Source organism: Cricetulus griseus, chromosome 3, assembly GCF_003668045.3.
Source record: "Cricetulus griseus strain 17A/GY chromosome 3, alternate assembly CriGri-PICRH-1.0, whole genome shotgun sequence".
In the NCBI taxonomy this organism is placed as follows: domain Eukaryota; kingdom Metazoa; phylum Chordata; class Mammalia; order Rodentia; family Cricetidae; genus Cricetulus; species Cricetulus griseus.
The window spans coordinates 101313553-101326805 of record NC_048596.1 but is presented as its reverse complement, the minus strand read 5'-3'; the positions used below and the strand labels follow the sequence as shown (position 1 = coordinate 101326805).

At 37.2% G+C, this 13253-nt stretch overlaps 1 protein-coding gene across 3 annotated transcripts in view; it reads right to left on the bottom strand.

The window, feature by feature from the left end:
* The window catches only part of Acer3 (alkaline ceramidase 3), an 81478-nt gene that overhangs the window by 14122 nt on the left and 54103 nt on the right, over window positions 1–13253 (bottom strand). For all 3 annotated transcript variants that reach the window (XM_027407712.2, XM_027407713.2, XM_027407711.2), the window contains one exon: window positions 7503–7561. In XM_027407712.2, the coding sequence (XP_027263513.1) occupies window positions 7503–7561 (59 nt within the window). The remainder of the gene's footprint in view (window positions 1–7502; window positions 7562–13253) is intronic.

Sequence of the window (13253 nt, the reverse complement as noted above, 5' to 3'; positions counted from 1 at the left end):
TTTCAAGACACTGTTCAATCATTACCCTTCCTCTTTCCCCTTTCTTTCTTGGTCCTGGAATAAAACTAGGGACCATAATATGTTAGACAAGTTTGCTACCACTGGAGAGTCCCTCAAGCATTGGTGGAAAGCAATTGGTACTAACTTACATTTCTACCAGCCATGTACAGTGGTTTGAGTTGTTCTGAATCCATGCACACCTAGTGTGTCAATCCCTTTCATTTTAGTCCTATCTTTAGTAACGTAGTGTATCTCATTGTGTTTTCTATGTCCATTTCCCTCAAAATTAATGAGGGACATTGTTTTGTGTACTTACCTGTCATCCATACATCTTCAATGTGGTGTTTATTATTTGAGTTGTAAAAGTTCTTTATAATAGATTCTGAATGTAAGTTCTATGTTGGAAATATGTTTTGGAGATATTTCCTCAAACTGTGTGACTTGCCTTTTTTTTTTCTGAACAAAGTCTCTAAGAATCAAGTTTATAATTTTTTTCAAGCCAAGTTCTTGCTATGGTTGCCTAGAATGAGCTTGAGCTCATGGGCTCAAGTTATACTCTCACTTTGTTCATGCCACTGGGTCTGGCAAAGGTTTGTTAATTTTAATTAATTTCATACTTGAATTTATCATTTTTTCTTTATAGTTTGTGTCCTAATAAATCTTTGCCTGAAGTTTGCAAAGATTCCTACTAGAAGTTTAACAGTTTTAGTTTTTACATTTAGATATGACTCACCTCTGTTATATTTTTTATAATGGGCTGAGAAACAGTTCAGGGGTAGAACACTTCCATAGCAGGCATATGAGGGTATGTGGTTGATGGCTGTCTTTACTTATAGGACTAGGCATGGTGGCTCATACCTGCAACCCCTGCACCTGGGAGGCTAAGGCAGAAGTCAGTCTGGGATAGACACCAGGAGAGACTAATTCAAAGAAGACTTAGTACTAATTAAAAAAAAAGTAAAATGGTGGTACTATAATAACCTTAATTTATTTTAGATACTACAGGAATTAAAAAAAAACACATAATGGGTGTGTTATATGCTACAGAATTTATAGGCTAAGAAAATTCCTTTTTACTACTATTTAGTAAGGTCTTTTGTTTTTAGATTGTGAACATTTTATAGAATACTTTCTGTAAATCTACAGGTATATATATATTTTATCTTTTATTTTTAAAATAAGGTAAATAGTAAAAACAAATATTTTTAAGACTTTGTTGTTTTAGCTGTAAATATTTGCATGTAAATAGTGATTTATTTTTATGTATTTAGCAATGTTTTGTGTTTTTTGAGGCAGAGGCAGCCATGTAGCTAAAGGTAACCCTGGAACTCACAGTGGATGATTTTGAACTCCTGATCCTCCTGTCTTTGCCTACCAACTTGTTAACATTCCTGGATCAATGGGGATTGTCTAAACTTATGGCCAATCTGCAGCTCTCGTGAGTAGTATGAAGAAAAATTATTCAATGGGGTGAAATGAATGTCTTTGGTTATCTAGGTAGCAGGGCATGAAGGAAAGAGCAAGAACTTCATCAACACACGGACCATGAATTCTCAGAACAGACAAAGATTTTGGAGATATATTACCCATATAACTCAGGGTTTGAGAATAAAACACATAAATTTCTCAAAATATGTGTCTGATGTCATAAGGCTTTACATTCAGCCTGCCTGCCTGGTGTAAATTTATCATCTAAGATGTCCTTTCTCTTCTCCTTCCCTTGGCAAGTGCCTTCAACTCTCTCCTGGGTTAATCCATGTCTTGAATCCCATGCCTTCTTCCTTTTTGTATTTCTCTCTTTTTGGTGAAACAAATTTTCTGATAGGAGGGTATTCCTTACCAACAGTTTACTGACTTTAAATTTCTTTTGCAAACTTTAATAAATGAAAACATACTTTTCTCCAAATTTTGTTGCTAGTTTGGTCGACTACAGAATTCTAGGTTAGACAATTTTCTTTAGAAATTCAATGTCACTGGTCTACTGTTTCTAATGTGGCTTTTGGAAATTCAAAAATCATTCTGATTTCTAGTCATGTCTCCCAAATATTTCCTAGACTGCTTGTTCCTGTTATTGTCTGGTACTTGAAAACACTCTGCTTGCAAGGTGAGGTTTTTGAATTAGGATGTGACTTTCCATGTCACTCTAACAGAGTTAGTAGAAATCTAAAACCTTCCAGTTTTGAAGGTTTTGAAGATTTTACTGAATCTTTTCCTTGTGGCTTTATGCTTTTAAAATAAAGTTTTTTGTTGTAGTCTTAGTCAGACAGAAGCAAAATAGATGTTGATACTTTTAAATACTGGGTGCTTTAGTATTTCTATCATTCATTTCTCTTCAGGTTTACTCTAATTATCTGATTTTTAATTTGTTGTTGTTTTGAGACAAGGTCTCATGTAGCCCAGGCTGGCCTTGAACTTGCTATGGGGCCAAGGTTAACACTGAACACCCCCCCCCCCCCAAATGCAGGAGTTACAGACACAGGCCACCACATCAGGCCTTTGTTTTCTAATTCTTGAAGTTGAAAGATTAATTACTTCTTTTAACTAACCCTATCCCATCCTTTCTGAACTGGGGTCTCACTATGTAGCTTTGGCTGACCTTGAACTCATAGATCCTCCTGCCTCTGTCTCCCAAGAACAGGGATTAGAAGAATATGCTACCAAGCCTGGCTTCTCTTCTTTTTCTTTTTAAGAGGGGGTACTGTTAGGTAGCCCAAGCTAGCTTCAAACTTGTAGTCTTCTTGCCTCAGTAGGAGTATACTTTTCCTGGAAGTATAGGTGTACACAACTTCTGCCAGTATAGAATTTTAGTACCTTATTTCATCTCAAGAGAGATTCTGATCAGCTTCTTTAATACATGCCCTTTATTGTGTAAGTAACCACTACACACTGAAAGAGATTTGATCAATGGTACCACTTCCCAGGAAACTTCTGATGTCATGTACTGGGGTTGAGAAAACTACAGACCTTGTTTCCTGAGGCACTTCTACTTTCACTCTATCCTCTGTCTTTCTTTCCACATTTTGTTGAGGAGGGGAAGGCAGTTCTATCTTCTAAACTGCACAGTAAAATAGATACTGCAGAAAGATGAACAGTAAGTATCCTCTTATAAATTATTTGCACAGAACTGGGCAGTGTATAATCCACTTGGTAATGTAGTAATTGGAGTAAATGTGAACAACAAGCATCACTTGGATTCTGCCAGCAGGGCAGGCTTGGGAACAGCCAGGACCCCTTTGGCATGCCAGTGCCTGAAAGGGACAGTGTGTGTGTGTGTGTGTGTGTGTGTGTGTGTGTGTGTGTGTGTGTGTGTGTGTGTGTGTGTGTGTGTGTGTGTGTAAAAAACCTAGAACTTGAGGCTGAAAGTTATCATCTTCTTTTACTGGAGGACATTTGTTTTCAGGACCCAATCTTTTACTGACTATGTATCTTTCTGGTTCTAGTACATGTGACATGGTGATGGGAAATCAGTTCAAATTATCCAGGCTTTTAAAAAAATCATTTTACATGTATTAATTTTGTGTGTGCATACATACAGGTGTATATATGCAGTAAGTACCACAATATACATGTGGAGGTCAGAGGCCAACTTACAGGATTTGGTTCTCCTTTTCCACCATGTGAGTCCTGGAATTAAACTCAGGTCACCAGATTTGGCAGCAAGCACTTTTATTCATAGAGCAATCTTTCAGGCCCTAAACTAAAAACTTTTGTTTTCTGTTTATTCTGAGGCTCTTGAAACTAAAGATATTAGTGTACTAGCATCTTCCAATGCCTTCAAACTATTAGATAAACACTCATTTATCTCTGCAACTTCTTCTTTGGATTTGATGCTTTGGAATTCTTCTCATGCCCCTTTAAACTAGCTAGCATTTAAAGTTTTTTGTGTTTTATTCAGAATAACCAAGTGTTTTGTTACAGAAGGAATTTTAAGATCTCAGTAACATTTAAAAACAAAATTTGAGATTTTCTATTTGATATTAAGAACCTTTTACAGAAGAATGGTCCTAGGTTCTAGAGATTATCAAGTTAACTAAGTCTTAAGAAGCTAACAAAGAACCACGAGGTAGTGCACTCCTTTAATCCCAGCAGTGGCAGATGATTTCTGAGTTCGAGGCCAGCCTGGTCTACAGAGTTCCAGCACAGCCAGGACTACACAGAGAAACCCTGTCTAGAAAAATAAACAAACAAAAACCAAAGGCAACAACAACAACAAACCCCTCACAAAGTAGTCAGAGACAGATAAGGAGAAAACACAATGTAGTCAGACACAGATAAGGAGAAAATGAACAACACTAAATGAAATGATCACTAAACAGAGATACAAGAAAGAAGGTACTACAAGATAGATAAAAGATTGATTTTATTTCATAAAATTGTTACTAGCAAATACTTTAAAAAGTCTTTTTATTATATGAGAGAGTGGGGAACTCTCTCTCTCTCTCTGTGTGTGTGTGTGTGTGTGTGTGTGTGTGTGTGTGTGTGTGTGTGTTTTGTTGGTACCTTGGCATGTTGCTTTTGGGGGTTGGTTCTCTCCATTTAACTGTTAAAAGTAAAATTTAACATGTGGGGCCTGGAGGGAAGTGCCTTTACCTACTTACCGAGTCATCTCACCAGCCCATTGGTAAGTCCTTTTTAAAAGGTATTTGTGTTTCTCAGCATCCCTATATCCTATCAGACTGAAATTAAGATTTGAAATGTGTTTTATTTTAGGTGCTCAGATTACAAACAGAATACAGTGGGGAAAGATGGAGTAAACTGAGTTTCTTTCCATTAAATTCCACAAAATCCTATGTATTAAATGTAATATTGAACAGACATTAGAAGACTTTGGAAGGTAGGGAGAAGGAAGTAGACTAGGTATGGGTTCTGAGACCTGAAAAATGATAGTGGTAAGTTTCCTATGTTTTCTTTTAAAATTAATATTTTAATTAACACATTACAACAAATTATGGTTATATATACTTATGGAATACATGCTCATGTTCTTTGTATACAATGTTGAGTAATTAAATCAAGCTAATTGACATCTCTATCTCACTTGTCATTTTTCTGTGGTAACATATTTGAAATTTATTCTCTTAGCTATTTGAAATGCACATTACTAACCATAGTTAACTGTTGTACAATAGACCTCAAAAACATATTCCTCCTGTCTGATACTTTGTACCTTTCCAGCAACATTTTCCCATTGCCTTGCTGCTCCACCCCCAGCCTCTATAACCACCATTTATTCTATACTTACAAGAGTTCAGCATTTTCAGTTTCCACAAGTATGAAAGACTGTATGGCATACTTGATATTCTTTTTTTTCTTTTTAAAAACTGATCTTTAAAATTACATTTAGTGTGGTATGTGTACACATGTACCATGGAAGGGCAACTCACAGAAGTCAGTTCTCTCCTCCCACCACATGGGTCCCAGGGATGGAACTCAGATTGTTAGTTATTCTAAGTCATCTCACCAGCTCAAGTGGTATTTCTACTTAAACATGGCTTATTTCACTTAGCACAATACTCTTCAGGTTCATCTACCATATGCATTCTTTGTTTGTTTGCTTGGAGTTTTTCAGACAGGGTTTCTTTGTGTAGCCCTGGCTGTCCAGGCACTAGCTCTGTAGACCAAACTGTCCTCAAACTCACAGAGATCCTCCTGCTTCTGCCTTCCAAGTGTGTATGACCACTGCCTGGCACCACATGCATTCTTTTGGGCTAGTATACTCTGGACTTAGAAGGGAACTAGCCAGTATATGAAGTCTAGGCACAGACAGAAAAGGTCCCAACAAAACCTACTTTCTCCACCAAATGAATCAAGATAAGAGCCAACCTTGAAACACAGAAACTTGTAATAATCACCTGCTAGAGTCAATCAGTCTCTCTGTCTCTGTCTCTGTCTCTCTCTCTCACACACACAAAATGTAGTTCCTTCTCCAAGAAATTCAGCAAATTGGGTCCAGACTTCCATCCTTATTAGGTATCCAGGAAAAAGGCAGAAGGATCACAAGTTCACAGCCAGCCTGGGCAATACAGCCAAGATTGTCTTGTCTCAAACAACAAAACCAGAAAATACACTTCCCCTTTCTTGAGTTTTTAAAGAAAATGTATTGAGGCAAAAATCACAATGTCATCTGATGTGGTTCTAAATTTATGTAGAGAAAATATTTCAGGTAATTATATTTTAAATGGAACAAGACACATTGAATTATTCTCTTCTCCACTCCCAAAATACATTGAATTCCTAATCCTAGTACTTCAGAATGACTTTATTTCTAACTAGGGTCACTGCTGATCTTTCATGAAATAAAAACTGCTGGTAAGAATGCAGAAAAATTGAATCACACATACATTATAGGCAAAAATGTAAAAATGGCAGAACCACTCTGGAAAACATTTCTGCAGTTTTAAGAAAAACTAAACATACAATTTCCATATGTCCCAACAATTCTACTCTGCGACTTTATTCCAGAGGAAAGAAAACAAGTGCTTTTTCAAAAATCTTGTACATAAATGTTCATAGTAGCTTTATGACAACCCCAATCTGTAAGTTACTCTACTATGGTACACCTATACCATGGAATACTACTCAGCAAGAGAAATATGCACTATTATGGAGGATTATACTGAGGTTCAAAAATAATCTTTAAGGCTATACTCTATAGAGTTTTATTTATAAAACTTGTTTGAGAAGACAAAACTATAAATACAAAAAAGACTAGTAATTGCCAGGGATTAAGGACAGGGAGTAGGGGGCAGGAAGTAAATGAGGTGATAAAGGAACAACACAGGGATCCTTCTGTTGATGTGTTTTGTGTCTCAATTGTGTTAGTATCAACTCCTGGTTGATACCATATTATACATGCATTTCTACATTATCTCAAAATAAAAGATTGTACCACTTGAGCTAAATACCCAGTGTATGGCTAGGACCCACTTAATCTCATGAGTATTATTTAATTTTCATAAATTCTTTTGTTTTGTTTTTGTTTTTGTTTTTGTTTTGAGACAGGGTTTCTCTGTATTGCCCTGGCTATGCTGGAACTCACTCTGTAGACCAGAATGGCCTTGAACTCACAGAGATCCACCTGCTTCTGCCTCAGAGTACCAGGATTAAAAACATGTGCCAGCACCACCTAAGATAAATTCTTATTAAAGATTATGTATAACTCTTAATGATCTTGTGTAAAATACTTGGTGGGAGGAGGTGAGTAGTACTTTTCAAAGTCTTTAACATCCTAGTCAATGTTACATATAATCAAGTAGATGTCTCATATATAGTTTTCTTCAAATTTCTTTAATTTCAGAACTTTTGTTTTTATATGATGCACATTAATAAGTTACTTGAAGAACAAGCCTTCCATACATCATAAATAAATGATGGATTATAGTTTTCTAGCACTATTTTGCTAGAGTTAGGTTTTATTTTATTCCAATTTAGACTATAGATTTACGGATATAAGCCTAAGTATATTTTTATCAGAATGTTGATGGTAGATCCAAACTACTTACCATGTGACAATATAAATAGAACGAAGTACTAATGTAAAGACCAACATTCCATACATGACCTGAATAGGGCAGAAAAAGAAAATGGTCAGTAGAACTCTTCCTTTCTTCCTATCTACCTATCCATTCCATCCATCGTCCATCCGCCGTCCATCCATCCATCCATCCATCCATCCATCCATCCATCCATCCATCCATGTATGTTGTGGTAACAAGGATTGAACCCAAGCATCATACATACTAGGGAAGTGTTCTGCCACTGAGCTACTACATCCTTTTTTAATTTTTTTATTAGTTTATTTTTTACATTCCAATCCCAGTTCCCCCTCCCTATCCTTCGGCTCCCCCAATTCCTCCCCCCAAAATCCCATCTGCTCCTCAGAGAGGGTAAGGCCTCCCCTAAGAAGTCTACTAAGTTTGTTCCATCATCCCCTTGAGGTAGGACCAAGGCCCCTCCTCACCACCCACACCCCTATGTCTAGACTGAGGAAGGTATCTCTCCATATGGAATGGGCTCCACTGAGTCCATTTGTGTATTAGAGTTAGATCTTGGAACCACTGTCAGTGGCCTCAAATATTGCCCCAGTCACACCATTGTCACCTATATTAAGGGAGCCTAGTTCAGTCTTATGCACGTTCCCCATTTGTCAGACCAGAGTCAGTGATCTCTCACTAGCTCGGGTCAGCTGATTCTATGGGTTTCCCCATCATGGTCTTGACTCCTTTGTTCATATTATCCCTCCACCCTCACTTTGATTGTACTCCAGGAGCTTGGCCCAATGGTTAGTTGTGGATTTCTACATCTGCTTCCATCTGTTTCTGGAAGAGGGTTCTAGCTTCTCTGGGGTTGTGGATTATAGGCTGGGTATCTTTTGCTTTATATTTGGTATCCACTTGTGAGTACATACTATATTTGTCTTTTTGGGTCTGGGTTACCTCACTCAGGATGGTTTTATCTAGGTCTGTCCATTTGCCTGCAAATTTTAGGATGTCATGGTTTCTTACCACTGAGTTGTACTCTATTATGTAAATATACCATATTTTCTTTATCCATTCTTTGATTGAGAGGCATCTAGGTTGTTTACAAGTTCTGGCTATTATCAATAATATAGCTATGAACATAGTTGAGTCCTTGTGATGTGAATGTGCCTCCTTTGGGTATATATCTAAAAGTGGAATTGCAGGGTCTTGAGGTAGGTTGATTCCTAATTTTCTAAGAAATTGCCATAGTGATTTCCACATCAGCTATACAAGTTTGCACTCCCACCAGCAATGGAGACATGTTCCCCTTTCTCCACATCCTCCTCAGCATAAGTTGTTGTTGGTGTTGTTCTTAGCCATTCTGATTGGTGTAAGAAGATATCTCAGAGTTGTTTTGATTTGCATTTCCCTGACAACTAAGTATACTGGCATTTCTTTAAGTGTCTTTTCACCATTTGAGATTGTTTTGTTGAGAATTATCTGTTTAGATCTATGCCCCATTTTTTAATTGGATTATTTGGTAATGTGATGCTTAGTTTATTGAGTTCTTTATATATTTTGGAGGTCAGCCCTCTGTCAGATGTGGGGTTGGTGAAGATTTTTTTTTCCCATTCTGTAGGAAGCCGTTTTGTCTTCTTGACAATGTTCTTTGTTTTACAGAAACTTCTCAGTTTCAGGAGGTCCCATTAATTAATTGTTGCTCTCAGTGTCTGTGCTACTGGTGTTCTACTTAGGAAGTAGTCTCCTGTGCCTATGTGTTCAAGGGTATTTCCCACTTTCACTTCTATGAGGTTCAATGTGGATAGCTTTATAGTGAGGTCTTTGATCTATTAGACTTGAGTTCTGTGCATGGTGATAGATATGGATCTATTTGTGTTCTTCTCCACATTGACAGTCAGTTATACCAGTACCATTTGTTGAATATGCATTCTTTTTTCCATTGTATAATTTTACCTTCTTTGTCAAAAATCAGGTGTTCATAGGTGTGTGAGTTGATATCAGGGTCTTCAATTCGATTCTATTTGTCCTCCTGTCTGTTTTTATGCCAAACCAAGCTGTTTTCATGACTACAGCTCTATAGTAGAGCTTGATGTTAGGGATAGTGATGTTCCCAGATGATCCTTTATTGTACAGGGATGTTTTGGCTATCCTGGGTTTTTTGTTTTTTCATATGAAGTTGAGTATTGCTCTTTCCAGGTCTGTGAAGAACTGTGTTGAGATTTTGATGAGGATTGCACTGAATCTGTGTATTACTTTTGGTAGGATTGCCATTTTTACTATGTTTATCCTACCTATCCAAGAGCATAGGCTATCTTTCCATCTTCTGATATCTTCTCCAGTTTCTTTCTTTAAAGACTTGAAGTTCTTGTCATACAGGTCTTTCACTTGCTTGGGTAGAGTTACAATAAGATATTTTATATTATTTTTGGCTATTATAAAGGGTGCTGCTTTCCTGATTTCTTTCTCAGACCATTTATAATTTGTATAGAGGATGGGTACTGATTTTCTTTTTGAGTTAATTTTCTATCCAGCCACTCTGAAGAAGATGTTTACCAGCTGTAGGTAAACATTCTACCTGGTAGAAATTTTGGAGTCACTTATATATACTATCATATCATCTGCAAATAGCCCTCAATTTGACTATTTCTTGCCATTTACTCCTGGGTGAGTTTGCTTCTTTCTGTTCTAGCACTCTCAGTTGCTCTGTTAATTCACTAGTGTGGGATTTTTCCAGCTTCTTTATGTAGGTATTGAGCTACTATACCCTTAAGCTCCCAATTCTTTTTTCTTTTTCTTTTATTTCACACAAACTCTTACTATGTAGACTAGACTGCCTGGAGTTCTGGATCCTCCTGCCTTAGTCTCACAAGTGCTGGGACTACAGCTGTATGCTACCATGTCCAATTTAAAGTCAGTTTTTAAGAAGATGGAAGGGTCAAGTGTAGTGGCACATACTTCCATTACTGGGTATTTCCATTACTCAGGAGGCTAAGACAAGAAGATCATTAGTTTGAGGGTAGCCTGGACTATATTGCTAGACCCCCATCTCAAAGCCAGCCAACCAACACACATTGATCTTTCTCATAATTAATAAGATTCCAAAGTAATTGGACAGCAGAGTATCATATAATAATATAGGCTATGAAATAAAAAACAAAAAAAGTTTTTCCCTAGCTTTGTCACTAACTAGATGAGAGAAAGCAGACTAATCATTTATCCTTTCATACTCTCACTTATTTCATTTACAAAGAAAGATATTTTAGTATGATACTGGTTAATTCAATCTATGTAATATGCATGAATAGACAGACATTGTATATACATGTTATAATGTAGCATAAACAGATCAAAATTATTAGCTATCTTTTTTCCAAATGTGCTTATCATATCAGCTTCCTTACAGTTCTAGTTAGTAATAAAATGTACAAAGAAGCATAATAGAAAAAATTTAACTCAAACTACTTAGTCTTGTTTTTCACATTGTTTACACACTGTGTTTTTACAAAACCTGAGGGAGAAGTGAGAAAAGACAAGTCTCCATATACTGATGTACCACATCGATCTTTAGTGGACATCTACTCTTGTCAGGAAAATTAAGTAACAGGGCTCCTTGAGATAGCAGATGGTCTCTGAGATATCAATTACTGATTTGTCAATTCGCTGCTATAAAGGCTTCACTGGCTTCCTAGGCATTCTTTTTTATCTACTCATATATGCTTTTCTTTTTTTCCCCTTTTCTTTAAGAAGTACTGGTGAATCTATTTAATGTGGCAGTTATATAATTAGGATATTACCTCATTTTGAAAGACCATCAAATTTGGGTTCTCATATAGAGATTTCTGGATCACCTTGGACTTAATAGTAAAGTAGAATTTTTATCAGTACTTTCCCTCCTCTGGAAATTGAATCTGTCAAGCACATACATTTGTTGTTTATTAACCCTTCCCTTTTAGTTTCATAGCATTGCTATAGCATCTATCTCTAGAACTAAGTCAAATCTCTTTTAGAAGCTTTTTACAATTTATCATGGGCAGGAATCTACATGTCATTTTACATCTTAATGTACAGTTTTAATGCCAGGTCCTCCTGCAGTCAAGACTGTGGGAAGGGCTGGTCCAGTCAGTCACTTCCTGGGGCTGAGTGGGATGGTGAATGTCGACAACCCAGACCCCACCCCCACCCCCCCTTAGTCACCGGAGAGAACCACACTGAGCCGTGGAGACCTGTCAAAGCAGTCTCACTTTATTGTAACATGCATGGGCTTATATAGAGTTGACAAAGTGGGTGGGGACCTCAGGATGGGGTGAGGTGTAAGGGCCAATAATATCTCACCACGCTAGCAGTAGCTGGGCAGAGGCAGTTTTGCTGAGTAACTCCTATGCGGAAGTGATAGCTCAAAGACAGGTCTCCAAACTCTAGCCAGGCTCAGGAAATTCCACTAGGCCTTTTTAGGCCCAACATTTTAAAAATATTCATTTTTATTAATATACGTAGCTTGCCAGTATGACTATGTATTGTGTGCATGCCCAATGCCTGCACAGCTAGAAGAGGACATTAGATCACTTGGAACTGGAGTCATAGATGGTTGTGAGCAACTGAGGGAAGTTGGGAATGAAACAACTGGCCTTCCCAAGGAAGAACATACCAATTGGTTGTCCAGTGCCAAATGATCACCCAAAAAACATATATACAGGTAGCAATTTATGGACTCAATAGGTTATATTTAGGAGTACATGTATATTTGTATACACATATACATGTATGCATGCAGTAACAATTAGTGTTTTCTTTTTTTTAGGCCATGAATTTGAAGGAGCGTGGAGGAGTATATGAGAGGGTTTAGAGGGAAGAAAAGGAAAGGTAATTATAATCATTTATTTTTGAGACAGGATTTCTTTGTGTAGCCCTGGATGTCCTGGAACTAGATCTGTAGACCAGCCTGGTCTCAAACTAAGAGATCTGACTGCCTTTGCCTCCCAAGTGCTGGGGTTAAAGGCGTGGGCCACCACTGCCTGCCTTAAATTTTAATCTTGTAAAAAAAGAAAAGCAAGCTGAGAAATCCATGAGGAGGAGGCCAGTAAGTCTTGCACTCTCAGTTTAAGTTCCTACCTCCAAGTTCCTGCTTGAGATCCTGCCTTGACTTCCCTACATGATGGACTGTAAGCTGTAAGATGAAATAAACCGTTTTCCTCTCAAGTTTCTTTTGGTCATGGTATTTATTGCAGCAACAGAAGCAAACTAGGATATTCTCTGAAGTGTTTTTATTCCAGACTAGTTCTTTATTCTTTACTTGTGCTTGATGAATTTAGCTTTTGTGATCCACAGAATCTTGTTACATGGCCTAGGATGGCTTGAATTTACAATCCTTTTGCCTTAGCCTCCAGAATTCTGGGATTACAGACATGCACTGTTTGGCTTATGACTTTGTTATTTTTAAAGGTTATAGTCAAGTTACTTTGGGGAATTTCCTTAAGTTTGGGTTTGTTTTATATCTCTTTGTGATTTACTAAAATGATGCTGCATCCTCAGTGAATCACATCAGGAGAAACAGGATACCCATTTGATAACTATTACTGGTGATACTAAATTCATTGTAGATTTTTCTAAATATGGTATCTAAACCATGAGTTCATATTAATACTGACCTAGAATTCTTTTTTTAATTATTATTGCTCTGGAAATTCTTTCTTTTTTAAAAAATCAACTTTATTTATTTTACATCCCAACCGCAGTTACCCTTCTCTCCTCTCCCCTGTCCCCAAATCCACTCCT